General features: G+C 45.6%; 3 protein-coding genes and 1 long non-coding RNA gene across 5 annotated transcripts; 3 read left to right on the top strand and 1 right to left on the bottom strand.

Annotated features, from left to right (window-relative positions):
- Positions 1-147: 147 nt before the first annotated feature.
- On the bottom strand, positions 148-2,333 carry LOC125970328 (uncharacterized). The gene is made up of 2 exons (XR_007482058.2): positions 2,201-2,333; positions 148-1,607 (listed from the first exon to the last, which is right to left on the bottom strand). It is a non-coding gene; the product is annotated as an uncharacterized lncRNA (long non-coding RNA).
- A 109-nt stretch (positions 2,334-2,442) lies between these two features.
- LOC125970319 (troponin I, fast skeletal muscle) lies at positions 2,443-4,948 on the top strand. Its single transcript, XM_049722494.1, has 7 exons — positions 2,443-2,521; positions 3,541-3,565; positions 3,672-3,708; positions 3,983-4,111; positions 4,256-4,345; positions 4,465-4,638; positions 4,801-4,948. The coding sequence occupies exons 2-7, from the start codon at positions 3,558-3,560 to the stop codon at positions 4,876-4,878; spliced, it is 516 nt and encodes a 171-aa protein (XP_049578451.1). The 5' UTR covers positions 2,443-2,521; positions 3,541-3,557; the 3' UTR covers positions 4,879-4,948.
- A 359-nt stretch (positions 4,949-5,307) lies between these two features.
- On the top strand, positions 5,308-8,334 carry LOC125970320 (troponin I, fast skeletal muscle). 2 transcript variants are annotated; one of them, XM_049722495.2, is made up of 8 exons: positions 5,308-5,714; positions 6,218-6,562; positions 6,984-7,016; positions 7,425-7,461; positions 7,547-7,675; positions 7,731-7,820; positions 7,890-8,063; positions 8,228-8,334. In XM_049722495.2, the coding sequence occupies exons 3-8, from the start codon at positions 7,009-7,011 to the stop codon at positions 8,303-8,305; spliced, it is 516 nt and encodes a 171-aa protein (XP_049578452.1). In that variant the 5' UTR covers positions 5,308-5,714; positions 6,218-6,562; positions 6,984-7,008; the 3' UTR covers positions 8,306-8,334. The 2 variants fall into 2 exon arrangements, with proteins under 2 accessions (XP_049578452.1, XP_068507085.1); XM_068650984.1 differs by lacking the exons at positions 5,308-5,714; positions 6,218-6,562; positions 6,984-7,016 and having other exon boundaries at positions 7,067-7,461.
- A 1-nt stretch (position 8,335) lies between these two features.
- LOC125970312 (troponin I, fast skeletal muscle-like) lies at positions 8,336-10,524 on the top strand. Its single transcript, XM_049722486.1, has 7 exons — positions 8,336-8,768; positions 9,493-9,526; positions 9,618-9,654; positions 9,754-9,882; positions 9,957-10,046; positions 10,106-10,279; positions 10,369-10,524. The coding sequence occupies exons 1-7, from the start codon at positions 8,336-8,338 to the stop codon at positions 10,444-10,446; spliced, it is 975 nt and encodes a 324-aa protein (XP_049578443.1). The 3' UTR covers positions 10,447-10,524.
- Positions 10,525-14,740: the final 4,216 nt, after the last annotated feature.

The following is a 14,740-nucleotide window of genomic DNA, read 5'->3' as shown; positions in this document are numbered from 1 at the left end:
CTTCTTCTTGTTTCCTCTTCTCGTGTTCACCTTTATAGCAAATATCTCTCCGCTTTGTTACCTTAAATTACTTTTTAAAGCTGACTTTGACTTTGACTTTTTTAACCATCACTCTTTACTAAACGGGAGTATATTGACTTCAAAAAATTTCGACTTGAAAAGAACTTGTTTATTGTTGCGGTGGTGGTAGCAATGTTAGCATCATGCTAAAAGTGGCGAAAGTGAAACAACTGCTGTTTGAGTAGCACACCACGTAATTAGCAAAGTGTGAGCTGAACACATTTAATGAACACATTTTGAGTCCAGCTGTTATTTGATTGTTTATATATTTTGCTTCGAATTTGAAAATGTTATACAGTCGTTGCTCAAATTCTGTGGCTAAGTAAGCAATTAGCTTAGGCAAAATGCCTTTCATTGAAGTTGTTCTTGTTGTTTTCTATGTGGAGATGCAAATTAGAAAAGGTAACGACATCACATGTCGCAAGGTAAAATGCAATCAGCAGGTTAACTTGATCATGCTCGTTGACCCGCAGTCACGACCTCCTTCAAGGAGGAGCATTGATTTCGACACTGTCCCATTTTACAAACCATTAAGGTTGCCGTCCACCTGTCGGCGATAGATAATCCTTTGACGGTGTCGCCTTAGATGATCGTAAACGCTAGAAGCATGCCGCTGATGCTTTTTAAGTCCTCCTATTAAACACGTTGGCATCTCGCAGGCCGAATTTAACATGAGCCACTTGGGTTCCCTTGAGGTGTGCAGGTGTTGAGTGACACCACAAACCTGCAATGGATCTTAAAACAACACGCTACGTGAAAATGTGAGTGAGCCGCACTTCCTCAGACGGCCACTAGATGCCCCCCCAATCTGCACCTTTCACGTCCGATTGAATCACTGCGTGCAGTTGCTTACGCGGCCACCCGGTGTTCCTCCAAGCTGAAAACGGGGTCTCAAACACTGCGCCAAAAGCCACGGGTTTTGTCGGCGTAAAGTGACACGGCAACTCGGGAACATTCCGAAGGCTCCTGCGGCACCGAAATGGAAAACATTTGCTTGTGAACCTTGACCCCATTCGCTGCCTGCAATGTTGACCAGTTGGTCGCCAACAGTCTTGGTGGACAGGGCGGATGGAGCCAAAGGTAGAATCGATGTCAGGATGCGTCGACAAATACAACACGACGGTCACCATTTACTTTGTCTGTCACTTTCAACAACGCACCGGTTGACAGGTTGTCAATGACAGGTCGCCGGCACATTTGGAAAAGGCCGGATTCTGAAGCTAACGTGCTAATGTGCTGGTACACTATGTCACAATGCGCGCGCTAAAAATATCCACAACGTCCAATGCAAGCTGAGCTCAAGCAATTAATGAGGAAACGTTATCCAGGTGGAAAGTCCGGCGCAAATCTGCTGCCTGGGACTTTTTATAGCCATGACATTCCACTTGCTTTTCTTCTCCTGCCTCTTGATTTTTCTCTTCTTTTGTTCTTCTACTGCCTACTGTTCTTCTGCCTACTGCTGTGTTTGGAGCTTTAACCATCATGGCCTCAGTTGTCCGCTTGCCGAGTGCGCCTCAATCTCACGGCTTGCGAGTAGCTGTTTGCGCCTGAAACGCAAGCGGGAAGCTGTTAATGTTTATTTCCACTTCACATGTCTTTAAATACTTTTGCAGGTTGTTGACACCAAGATAGTGGAAGTCAGTTGGGAAGCTAGCATGCCAAAGGTCAAGCCAATTGTTCACATTTTTTGACCGTTCATAGTGGGGGCGTTAAAATACCTTCCAAGTTGTTAGCATGGCTTGTTAGCGCCAAGATGGTAGAAACGCACGTTCGAGCTAACATGGAATGTTGACGGTATTTGAAGGCGGTTTGCTCGCTTGTCGATGTATTGAAAATGACCCGTAAGTTGTTGTCACGACGCCTATTTGTCGGCCATGTCAGTGGGGGCAATGATTTTGATTTTGTCAAGCAAAGAAGCGCATTACTGATGCAGCAGAAAAAAAGTCGCGTGTTGCTTTGATGTGATCAATTTCACACTTGAACTTGTTAATTTTCAGGTTTAAACATGAAATTCATCACAACATGATAAATGTTTTTAAAAAGCAACCTATAGATATGTTGTACAACTATAAAAAACATTTCACCACATTGTATGCCTAAAATCGGACAATTTAAAGAAAAGCATAATGGAAATGTGAACCTGTTCTTTACTGCTATTTTGCAAAAATTGAAAGGCTGCTACATTAGCATCAGGGTTGTTGTCTTCCTCCTCCTTCCTCCTCTTCCTCGTCCTCCTGCTCCTTTTGTCGTCTGGGGCCGGTCCGAGGGGGTCGCGTTTCTTGAGAGTCTCATCCCGGGCGGCGTGGCGTCTTGATATTCCACCAGTGGGCGGAGCCACATGGCTTTTGTGGTCACTATGTAAATCTATCTGTGTATAAATTGGCAGGTCGGAGCCCGACTCACTCTTAGCGCTGTCTCTGCTGCTCCTTCTTCTTCTTCTTCTCCTTGCTCCTCGGCACAGGTGAGCCGATTCTTCCTCCGGTTGCGACCTCTTGACCCCCGCTGGGCCTCCTGCCGCTGCATGCTTTGTTATCTTGCTCATATTCACTCGCTCTCCATAATGCTCGAAATCCACCGATCACGACGATGACAACGACATCGTTGTATTCAAAGTCAATCGACGGTGTCGCTTTGTGTTCCCATTCTACAAACGATTTATTTTTCAAGGGCATTTTTGAGAACTATTTTTTGTCTCTTTGAATTGCTTATTTCTTTGTTTGTTTTTTAAATATATATTATATATATTAATATATATTTTTAATAATATTTTTCCACCTTTTATTTTGAAGACTACTTTCCATTTCCATTCCTTAAGAAATCGTCTAGCTTTTAATGCAAAGTTGAAATATTTTTGTCCATTTGTTTTTACATTTACATCACATTTTTTACATTTGTTATTTTTCAAGCCCATTTTTTAATTTTTTTTTTAAATTTCATTGTTTTTTTTTAAGATTTTTAATGTTTTATGTTTGTTTTTTATATTTTCCATTTCCAATATACTCTTCTTCTTCTTGCTGCTATTTTTGTTGATTTGATTTGATTTGACCGGACTTGGGAAGTTGTTGTTGTTGCCGGACAGCTGGGCTTTCCTTGGCGATATTTGATCTCTGGCAGCTTTTGAAGCGAAAAGCGGATGAGACTTGTGGTGAAATGTCGACGACATGGATGATGAAGATGCCCGTTGAGGTTTGGTGGCAACTGAAGCTTGTCAGTATTTTTAGTGGAGGAGGCGGCGTCGCGTTTGGCGTTGGCGCGTTTGACGCCGCCGCAGCTTTTCTTCGCCAAATTCTTTTCCGTGAAAGGACTTAGGACGGTGTGGATTCCCCCAAGAGATTTAATTTCCCGCCATGGGCTAAAGAGATTATTGCGCTTGACATTTGACCCCCAGCTGCTATAAAGTGCAAAGTTTGCAAATAGATTGGGCTTGCTGATGGCCGGGCCTTCTAATTACTCTTCTTCTTTTGCTTCTTCATTACGCAGCCCTCAACGCCAGCAACATGTCTGAGTAAGTTGTGAGGTTTCAAACTGATTGATTGATTGATTGATTGATTGATTGATTGATTGATTGATTGATTGATTGATTTGTCCCCCCCCCAATAAAAATTCTTCAGGAAAAAGATGACCTCCAGCCGCCGGCATCACTTAAAGGTAAACACAATGCTGCAGTTGCTTTACATCTTTGCTATCTTGCCAGTTCCTCTCAACAGTAACTTGATCACTCCTTTTAAAGTAACTTTTTGACTTTTTGGATGAGTTGGTTTTAAAAGAAACTTGTTAGATTACAAGTTACATTCAGCAGCAGATTTTCTTTGTCACTGTCGAATTGACGTACTCGCTAACATAGTGAGGCTAGCATGCTAACTTAGCGCTTAGGCGCTAGCTACGAGGAGGTGCGTGAAGGTCTTTGCTTGCGTGATTGCAGAGTTTGATCCTGTCCATCGCCTCCACGTGGATCCAGCAGGAGAAGAAAGACCTTGTGGTGGCCAAGCAGAACTATTTGTCCGAGACCTGCACCAGACCCAGTCTCAGCGGGGACCAGGCCACGCTCATGGTCGGCTCACCGCTACGCAAAATGTGTGATGATGTCGTCACGATGTCACGTTTTGACGATGTCATTCGATGAGCACGATGTCATATTTCGATGGCGATGTTGATGTCGCGTCATGACGATGCCCCCTCCCGATGATGCGGACAGGACACGTGCAGGAAGCTGAACGCCCTCATCGATAAAGTGGACGAAGAGAGGTACGACTTGTCCATCAAAGTCGGAAAAGCTGACAAGGAGGTGAGCGTGCGTTCCTCTTCTTCTTAAATTGTCCAGTTTAGCGCGCTAGCTGCTAGCTCATCCGACTTGTCCGGTTTTGTGGCTGCCAAAGCTAAGCTAACGCCTCTCCTCTGGTGCAGATCGAGGACCTGCACATAAAGGTGGTGGAGCTGCGAGGCGTGAAGAAGCCGGCCCTGAAGAAGGTGCGCATGTCGGCCGACGCCATGCTCAAAGCGCTGCTGGGCTCCAAGCACACCGTCAACATGGAGCTCAGGGCCAACCTCAAACCCGTCAACAAGGAAGTTAAGGAGGAGGTGAGTACGCAAGCCACGCTTCATGGCCAATGTCACTTTTTACAAATTGAAATGTGAGAAGAGAAAAAGAAAAAGATAGAACGTAAGGAGGACACTACACAGAGAGTGAGGGCTGACCCCGTGTGCGCGTGTGCGCGTACGTGTGCGTGTGTGTGTGTGCAGTCGGCGGAGGCGGTGGGCGACTGGCGTAAGAACATTGAGGACAAAGCAGACAGGAAGAAGATGTTTGAATCGGCCTAAAAAGCATTTTTACATTTATTGTCATCAAAAAAAGGTTTTGTTGTTTCATTAAATGTTTGCCAAAGTCAAACTTGCCACGCTGCCGTGTGACTTTGTACAAACACTTCATAGCCTTCACACTGTTTCATATCAAGCTTTTTTTTAAATCATAATATCACGATGCGTTTGATTGTGACGACAACTTGATGTCGTTAAAAGCGCATCCTGAAATTAACTGAATTTACAAACGTATTGCAGAACACCGTTTTTTTTCTTTGATTACACTTTTAAAGAAAAAGGAGGAAAAATCCCACTTAAAAGAGATTTAGTGGCAATTTAAATAGGTATGCCATCATTCTCAATTTTCTTTTATTTTGAAAAATTATAATGTTTCAACATTCTCATGACAAGAAAGAATAGTGTTATGAATTATTTATTTATTTATTTATTTATTTATTTATTTATTCGTTCATTCATTTGACTAATAAAATAATTATTGTAGTACCCTTTTAAACGTTAACCATAAATGGCGTGGACGTGTAATTGAATGTAATGGGCAGTTTCGACCACACGACGTCGCCAGAGCGCTTCGCTTCCTGCTTCTAGTCATGACGTCAGGTCCGCTGATTTCTCAAGCTTCAATTGTAATTCCTCGAAATAAAGTAAGGAACCCCGGACAAAAAAATCACATCAATATGGATACATTTTCCATATCTTCAACAGACCTTTCAAGGTAAGTCTTATTTTTTTGTGATTCATTTTCAACCAATGGACTTTTCGTCTTTAAATGTGGAGTTGTGTCATGTGTTTGTATTTCCAGTTGCTGTGAAGTAGAGGAAAACCATTTCACATTAAAGGTAGGTCCTCATCATTTTTATGATTATTTTCCTACTTTTTTAACTTTATGAAATAATCATTTTTTGTTTGCGTGACTTGACGTTTTTGTAGCTGCAAGCTTCTATGGAGAGCTTTGAAGCCTACAGGCCGTCCGTCGCATGCTAGCGCTAATGCTAACAGCCCCACTTGGGAATTTTCCCACTTATGAGGTGTCATTTTGTTCTTATTTTCGTTTGCGTTGCTCCTACGACCAAGTTTCAGAGAAAGGCCACATCTCACCGACAATTGTTGAATAATTGCCTTTCCAATCGAGGCGGGGTTATTATGTGCCAGACAACCCCTGCAAAAACGACACCATTTTTTGCGTCATCAATCCATCTGTGTGTAATCCCCTCCAAATAAACCAGTTAAAGTTAGCGTGATGTTATGCATCAGTAATGGTGCCATTTTGTGTCAGGCTAAAAAAAGCAGGGTCAAAGAGGATTGCACATTCAGCCTTTTCTGCTTCTTTTTTTTGTTCCAGCTCGGACCAATCCATCCCCCTCGTCCCAGCCGAGCTACTTCATCCCTCGGGTCCGACGTGCGACATCCTTTTCGTTTGTAGCTCGGGCGGCGTTGACCGTGGCCCGATCCAAAGATGGCCGGCGGCGGTGGCGCAGCGTGTCGCCGGATCCGCCCACCCAGCCGACGCCGCTGTCACCATTCGCTGACTTTGCTGCTGAGCGTCCATAAACGCTTCTTTTTTAATCTGGCTCTTCACCGCCTACTTCCTGTTGTGGCCTCCTCTTCATCCTCCTCCTCTTCATCATCTCCCCCAGTCCAGTCGTCACGCCGACCTGCGAGAAGCGAGCGAGCGAGCAAGCGACAGGTTAGCATTTGGAGATTTGCTTCCATTTTCAAACGCCTTCCCATGCTAAGGAGCATTTTATATTCTTTTTTATTTGTGTGTTTGTTGTTTTGATTTTTGGAACTTGAAATGGAACTGTTTGTCCCTTCAGTCAGGATGCGTGTTAATGTTTTTGTGAGAGTGTGTTTGAACGTGTATTCAGGTTTGTGTATATGCGTGCTTGTGCGTTATTCTGTTATTGTGTGTGTGTGTGTTGGTGTTAATGGCCGTGTGTGTGCGTGTTGGCCGCCATGTTGTCCGGCTGTCTCGGTGACCTTTGACAGGGTGTGGATTGTGATGTTGCACTACCCAAATTAGCTGTTTTGAGGTCGCAGGTGCAAAGGGGGGGGGGGGGGGGCTTCCCATCATTCTCTGAGCAGCCACTTTGTTTTTTCTTGAACAGACGCTGAACGACAAGAGCAGCCACCATGTCTGAGTGAGTCGCACTTCCTCTTGCATGACTTTTTTTTTTTTTTTTTTTTTTTTTTTGACAAACCATTGTAAAAATCAACGTTCATCGAAAAAGACACAAAAATAGCTCAGTGCCCAAGAGTGGTCATGACTGTTGTACGTCGATCGAATGATTTAGTTTTTTGTTGTGAGTTATCGTAAATTTCTTACAACAGTTATGAAATGACTTCAAATCAAATTGAATTAAATTTAAAATAAAGCTATTTGAAACCACTTTTTAAATAACTTTTTCATCCATAGGACTTTTCCCAGAGCTTTTAAAATAACTTTCATAAAGATGCAGTTGTTAATCTTTTGCAATTTGAACAATCTCATCATCATAATTGACTTTTTGTGACGGCAAATTTGAGCTCATGCCAACTTCCCGTCGCAGGAAGAAGCTAACGTCCAGTCGCCGACATCATCTGAAGGTGATAATTAACACTGACAACCGTGTTGACCATGCTAATGGCGCTAACGGTGCTAACCATAGCGGTGAATTAAATTGTGCCGCAGAGTTTGATGCTTCAGATCGCATTCAATTGGATCGAGCAGGAGAAGAAAGACTTGGTGGTGGCCAAGGAGGCCCACATGGCCGAGGCCTGCCCCAAACCGGACCTCAGCGGAGACATGGCCAGCCTGCTGGTGAGATAAAGCCAAATTGAATTTTGTTAGCGCTCACGTTTTGGAATCCTCTCAGGACATCTGCAAGAAGATTCACTCAAATATCGACAAGATCGACGAGACTCGCTACGACGTCGAAGCCAAAGTGCAAAAGATGGACATTGAGGTGGGTGACCCAATTTGCTGTGACCTCGACTTGACTCGCTCGCTAACTGTGGAGACGCCTTGGGTTCAGATCCAGGACCTGAAGCTGAAGGTGGTGGAGCTGGCGGGCGTCAAGAAGCCGGCGCTGAAGAAGGTGCGCATGTCGGCCGACGCCATGTTGCAGGCCCTGCTGGGAGGCAAGCACAAGACCACCATGGACCTCAGGTCCAACCTCAAGCAGGTCAAGAAGGAGATCAAGGAGGAGGTCAGTCAGCAACAACTCTGATTCAATTTGCTTTCATTTCACAACGGCCAAACTGCTAGCTAAGGCTAGGGTTAGCCTGCTACGGTTAGCCTGCTACAGTTGGCCTGCCGGGGTTAGCCTGCTGACGCGCGTGTTGTGTCTGTGGTGTTGTTGCCCCCCTTTAGCCCACAGAGGCGGTCGGCGACTGGCGCAAGAACATCGAGGACAAGGCTGACAGGAAGAAGATGTTTGAGACCTCCTAAAACGCAAACCAATAAATATGTCAAACTTTTATGACCATGCACTATTTTATATTGCATGACGTCCAAAACGTATCCATTTGGAAAGGATTGAAATGTAAAGCCGTTCAAATTGGGGCCGAAGGTCTCCACGGCTTTCAAGTATGCTGCAAGTTGAAATCCCGGGAAATGCCAGGTTTGCCTCCTCCTTTCTTGACTTTTGCGGCGTCAGCTGAGCCGGACACGGGCGGGGCCCCTCGGCTTGTATTTCAGAAGCCGGCGGGCCCATTGGCGAGAATGCGCTTCCATAAGCGGGACGGCCGCATTCTGGCCGCCTCCTGGCCGCCGCCTCCTGGCCGCCGCCTCCTGGCCGCCGCCTCCTGGCCGCCTTCTAGGTCCTGCGCCGCTCTGCGTGGGCCGCTTATAAATACGGCCGTCTTGGCAGCGGCTCCACTTCCTGCTCCTCTTCTCTTCTCTTCCTCCTCAGGTGAGTTGTGCCGGCGCCAGCCTCCGCCTCGCAAACGCAAGTCAGGTCCGGCACTGGCCGATTGTGTTTGTTCTGCTTTGGGAAAAGACCAGCGAGGCTTTTTGAGGATGGAACAAGCCGCTGAGCCTCACCCTCAATGTGCTGCTACTTTTTGTTCCATTTTCGGGTCGTTTTGTAATTCATTTTACATTTATTTCTTTATTTAATGCAACTCGAATGCCTTCATTTTCGCGTATGACAAAGATTGGCCTCGTTTGCTGCATGCGAGTCAATTGGAGCAAATCTGGACCTCAAGTAGGACTTGTCATTGTCTCATGAATAGTTTTTTTTTTTTTTTTTGCGGGGGGGGGGGGAGAGGCATTCTTATGAGACTTGGGTTGACTTTCCCCAGTTTTCAAAGAAGTCAAAGTCCATTTTTTTTTCTTTTTTGGACGAGCCTATTTTCAAAACGAAAGGCTTTTTCTGGAGAGATTCAGGGCCTTTCTGCTCCTGGAGAACTTATGGAATCTCTTGGGACACATTTATTGATTGCTTCCAATTGGACGGATCAAAAGCGGCCCGACCGCAAAATCTTTTCAGCCTGACGTGTCACCTGCTCCCGGGCATCCTGGCCGCGCCTTCCCGAAATGCCGCCGTCCATCAAGCCAGTGCTGAAGTCAGCACTTTGCCTTGCGTCAAGTTTCACGCTTCTTCTCTCCTTTCCTTTCCGTCTTGTGGTGTGCAGCTGCTGAGATACGGCACGGCGCCAACATGTCGGAGTGAGTCCCGTCATGGCTGCTGCCCGCCACTCTCGCTCGGACGCTGTCTTGCGTCCGCCGCCTTGATTCTCGAATGTTTCTCTTTCGGCAGGAAGAAAATGACTTCCAGCCGCAGGCATCACCTCAAGGTGCCAACATTTTTATTTTTTTTTTGGACTCAAATGATTTCATTTTGGTGGCTGTCATTTGCTCTGAACTTTTTTTTTTCTTGAATGTCGCTGCTGCAGAGTGTGATCCTGCAGATCGCTTTCGCCTGGCTGGAGGATGAGAAGAAAACCTTGGCCGAGCAGAAGGAAGCCTACATGACGGAGCATTGCCCCGCCCCCAACGCGTGCGGCGACCAAGCCGCGCTCATGGTGAGGCAACGGCGTTAGCCTAGCCTCGCCTCGTCCGGGAACAAAAAAGTTGAGTCGAGCTTTGTCGCTTTCAGGAGCTGTGCAGGAAACTGAACGCCGCCATCGACAAGATTGACGAAGAGCGCTACGACGCCGAGGCCAAAGTCAACAAGACCAACAAGGAGGTAAGCTGAGGGAGGCGGAGGGAGCGCCGCAAGCCGCCTGACTCGCGCCTGGCGCCCAGATCGAGGACCTGCAGATAAAGGTGGTGGAGCTGCGAGGCGTGAAGAAGCCGGCCCTGAAGAAGGTGCGCATGTCGGCCGACTCTATGCTCAAAGCGCTGCTGGGCTCCAAGCACACCGTCAACATGGAGCTCAGGGCCAACCTCAAGCAGGTCAAGAAGGAGGTCAAGGACGAGGTGAGAAGCACATCATCGTCGTCATCATCCTCTCCATCGCCACCTCAGCGCTATTTTCAACGTCTGCTTGCGCGCGCGTGTGCGTTCAGCCCATCGAGGCGGTGGGCGACTGGCGGAAGAACGTTGAAGAAAAAGCCGACAGGAAGAAGATGTTTGAGGCTTCCTAAGGCCCTTCTTTGCTTTCCTTGAACATCCGTGAATGGCTCCTCCTTCATTTTTTGCAATAAACTTTTCAATCTTGGGTCCATTTCTAGTCATGTCTTTTCTGAACAGCAGCAATAAAAATGTATTTGTATTTATTTTATTTTTAAGAATGAGAATTTTATTTATTTATTTATACATATTTATGGCGTCCATTCAAGAAAAGATTCCAATGTCGTTTAGTGTTATGATGTCATTGACGCTCCCTAATGTGTACCGCGTTGCCTAAAAATGGCAGGTTGAAACCAAAATGGCCGCCTTCCAGGTCCAATTTGATGACAGACGGACAACTGTGAACGGGCCCTCGCGAGCCTTCCTTGACATTTAAGAGCCTCTGCTGCCCCCTGCGGGCTGCAGTGTGAAGCGCAAGGAAAAGCTTGAGCAAGCGCAGGCGCTCCGGCTTGACCAAGAAAAAATTGGATTTGTGTTTTTCTTTCTCGCGTGAATTACAAGATGTGAAAACGTCATTGTGTAATTTGGATCTGTGTGACTTTTGTATATTCCAGTTCTTGCTCCTTCTCCATCTGTGACAAAAATGTACTTGGGTCGTGGCTCCTTACATGGTGCTGCTCTGCCAAGGTTCTAAGGTTTCCACCGCAATCTAACTTTAACCTTCTGGTGGGCCCGCCGGAGGGTGTGAGGAGACACCTCCGGATTATATTTGGACCTTCAGCCCCCATCAGCACTTTTGGGCTCCATGCAGACGTTTTACACCCGGAAGAACCAAAACACAACCCAGACTTGGAGCTCCATTGAGCCAATCACGTCGAGCTACAACTTGGACCTTCCAGAGCTTCACCATCATGGAATTTGTTGACATGGTTTATTTTTCTGGTTGTTGTTGTGATCCAAGAATGTTCTGGAATGTCATGTGCGTGTGGTCCTGGATGTTTCTCACTTGGTTTGGAGGACTCTGGTTAAGATGTGTTGGGCCAGGAAGAGCACGTCTGGTGGTCAAAACCTCCACGAATTTCCTTGTGAGGCGTTGGAGCGCCCCTTGGGGAAGGGCACACCATGACGTCATCGGTAGGGACATGCTGCATTTAGCCAGTAGAGGGCGTATTTACTTGGCTGTGTCTGTCCCACACAATGGTGATGTGCATACCAGTTCTTTTAAGTGAACTGAATCTTTAGAATTTTCAAGTGTACCTAATAACAGGCCACTTTATTAGGGAAATATCATGGTCAAAGGTCACAGGTGTCAAGCTCTAGTCCTCGGGGCCGCGTTACAATATTTTCCAAGTGTACCTAATGGAGTGTCCGTGTGATTCCCTCGTTAAGCGCACCTGCGTGAAAAGTTTTAGCTCCTGCGGAACGTGAAAGGAGCTAAAAGTTTTCACGCAGGTGCGCTTAACGAGGGAATCACACGGACACTCCATTAGGTACACCGCCATTTTCAAGTGTACCTAATAACAGGCCACTTTATTATCTTGTAAAACATGTTGGAATGCGGCCCCGAGGACTAGCGCTTGACACCTGTGACCTTTGACCATGATACTTCCCTAATAAAGTGGCCACTTTATTATCTTGAAAAACATGTTGGAATGCGGCCCCAAGGACTAGAGCTTGACACCTTTGACCATGCTATTTCCCTAATAAAGTGGCCTGTTATTAGGTACACTTGAAAATGGTGGTGTACCTAATGGAGTGTCTGTGTGATTCCCTCGTTAAGTGCAGGTGCGTGAAAAGTTTTAGCTCTTTTCACGTTCAAAAGGAGCTAAAAGTTTTCACGCACCTGCACTTAACGAGGGAATCACACGGACACTCCATTAGGTACACCACCATTTTCAAGTGTACCTAATAACAGGCCACTTTATTATCTTGGAAAACATGTTGGAACGCGGCCCCGAGGACTAGCGTTTGACACCTGTGACCTTTGACCATGATACTTCCCTAATAAAGTGGCCACTTTATTATCTTGGAAAACATGTTGGAATGCGGCCCCAAGGACTAGAGCTTGACACCTTTGACCATGCTATTTCCCTAATAAAGTGGCCTGTTATTAGGTACACTTGAAAATGGTGGTGTACCTAATGGAGTGTCTGTGTGATTCCCTCGTTAAGTGCAGGTGCGTGAAAAGTTTTAGCTCTTTTCACGTTCAAAAGGAGCTAAAAGTTTTCACGCACCTGCACTTAACGAGGGAATCACATGGACACTCCATTAGGTACACCGCCATTTTCACGTGTACCTAATAACAGGCCACTTTATTATCTTGGAAAACATGTTGGAACGCGGCCCCGAGGACTACCGCTTGACACCTGTGACCTTTGACCATGATACTTCCCTAATAAAGTGGCCACTTTATTATCTTGGAAAACATGTTGGAATGCGGCCCCAAGGACTAGAGCTTGACACCTTTGACCATGCTATTTCCCTAATGAAGTGGCCTGTTATTAGGTACACTTGAAAATGGTGGTGTACCTAATGGAGTGTCTGTGTGATTCCCTCGTTAAGTGCAGGTGCGTGAAAAGTTTTAGCTCTTTTCATGTTCAAAAGGAGCTAAAAGTTTTCACGCACCTGCACTTAACGAGGGAATCACACGGACACTCCATTAGGTACACCACCATTTTCAAGTGTACCTAATAACAGGCCACTTTATTATCTTGGAAAACATGTTGGAACGCGGCCCCGAGGACTAGCGCTTGACACCTGTGACCTTTGACCATGATACTTCCCTAATAAAGTGGCCACTTTATTATCTTGGAAAACATGTTGGAATGCGGCCCCAAGGACTAGAGCTTGACACCTTTGACCATGCTATTTCCCTAATGAAGTGGTCTGTTATTAGGTACACTTGAAAATGGTGGTGTACCTAATGGAGTGTCTGTGTGATTCCCTCGTTAAGTGCAGGTGCGTGAAAAGTTTTAGCTCTTTTCACGTTCAAAAGGAGCTAAAAGTTTTCACGCACCTGCACTTAACGAGGGAATCACACGGACACTCCATTAGGTACACCACCATTTTCAAGTGTACCTAATAACAGGCCACTTTATTATCTTGGAAAACATGTTGGAATGCGGCCCCAAGGACTAGAGCTTGACACGTGTGACCCTTGACCGTGATATTTCCCTAATAAAGTGGCCTGTTATTAGGTACACTTGAAAATGGCGGCGTACCTAATGGAGTGTCCGTGTGATTCCCTCGTTAAGCGCACCTGCGTGAAAAGTTTTAGCTCCTGCGGAACGTGAAAGAAGCTAAAAGTTTTCACGCAGGTGCGCTTAACGAGGGTCACTTGGATAACATATTGGAACGCGGCCCCTCGAGGACTGGAGGTCGACACCCCTGGATTAAGTGAAAAATGCCACACCCGCCCTCACCCCCACTTTCTGATTGGCTGCTTGATCTGTGACGTCACTTGGACACTCCATTAGGTACACCGCCATTTTCAAGTGTACCTAATAACAGGTCACTTTATTAGGGAAAAATCATGGCCAAAGCTTAACTGAAAGTGGAAAGTGCCACACCCGCCCTCACCCCCACTTTCTGATTGGCTGTTTGATCCGTGACGTCACACGGACACTCCATTAGGTACGCCGCCATTTTCAAGTGTACCTAATAACAGGCCAGTTCATTAGGGACAAATCATGGGCAAAGCTGAACTGAAAGTGAAAAGTGCCACACCCGCCCTCACCCCCACCTCCTGATTGGCTGGTTGATCTGTGACGTCACACGGACACTTCATGAGGTACACCACCATTTTCAGGCGTACCTGATATCTTTATGCATTTTTTGTACGTGTCAAGAATGTGTATTTGATTACTTGCTCTTTATTTTGGGGTACACCAACACATATTACACAACGTAAAACACGTACATATTGTCATATAAAGCAGTTAACCAAATGACAGATTTTTGTTTTCATGCCCAAAAATAAATACTAAATAATAATAATAATAAATAAATAAATAAAAAGGAATAAAACACCGGACAAGTTTTAATAGGTTTTAATGTTTGTTAAAATAACAATAATAATAATAATAAAAGTACATTTTAAACCAGCAATCTAATGTGAAATTGCAGTAGATATATTGGATAACAATATTTAGGCGTACATATGCATACACGTTATTTTAAGTGTTCTAAAATCAAGACTACCCAAAGAGAAGCATCATCTATCTCCCCGTTGTTGCATAACGGCGCATCCCTTCATGCAATAAAGTTAGCCGGTAGCTTGGAAAAAACGCGAATAAAAGAAGTGGCGTTTCAGTGAGCGGTTCTTTCATTCCTTGGCAAATCGTCAATCTACACTCTGGCTTACATAGT

Source organism: Syngnathus scovelli, chromosome 6, assembly GCF_024217435.2.
Source record: "Syngnathus scovelli strain Florida chromosome 6, RoL_Ssco_1.2, whole genome shotgun sequence".
Classification (NCBI taxonomy): domain Eukaryota; kingdom Metazoa; phylum Chordata; class Actinopteri; order Syngnathiformes; family Syngnathidae; genus Syngnathus; species Syngnathus scovelli.
The sequence above is the reverse complement of the archived record's forward strand: the minus strand, read 5'-3'. Positions and strand labels throughout refer to the sequence as shown.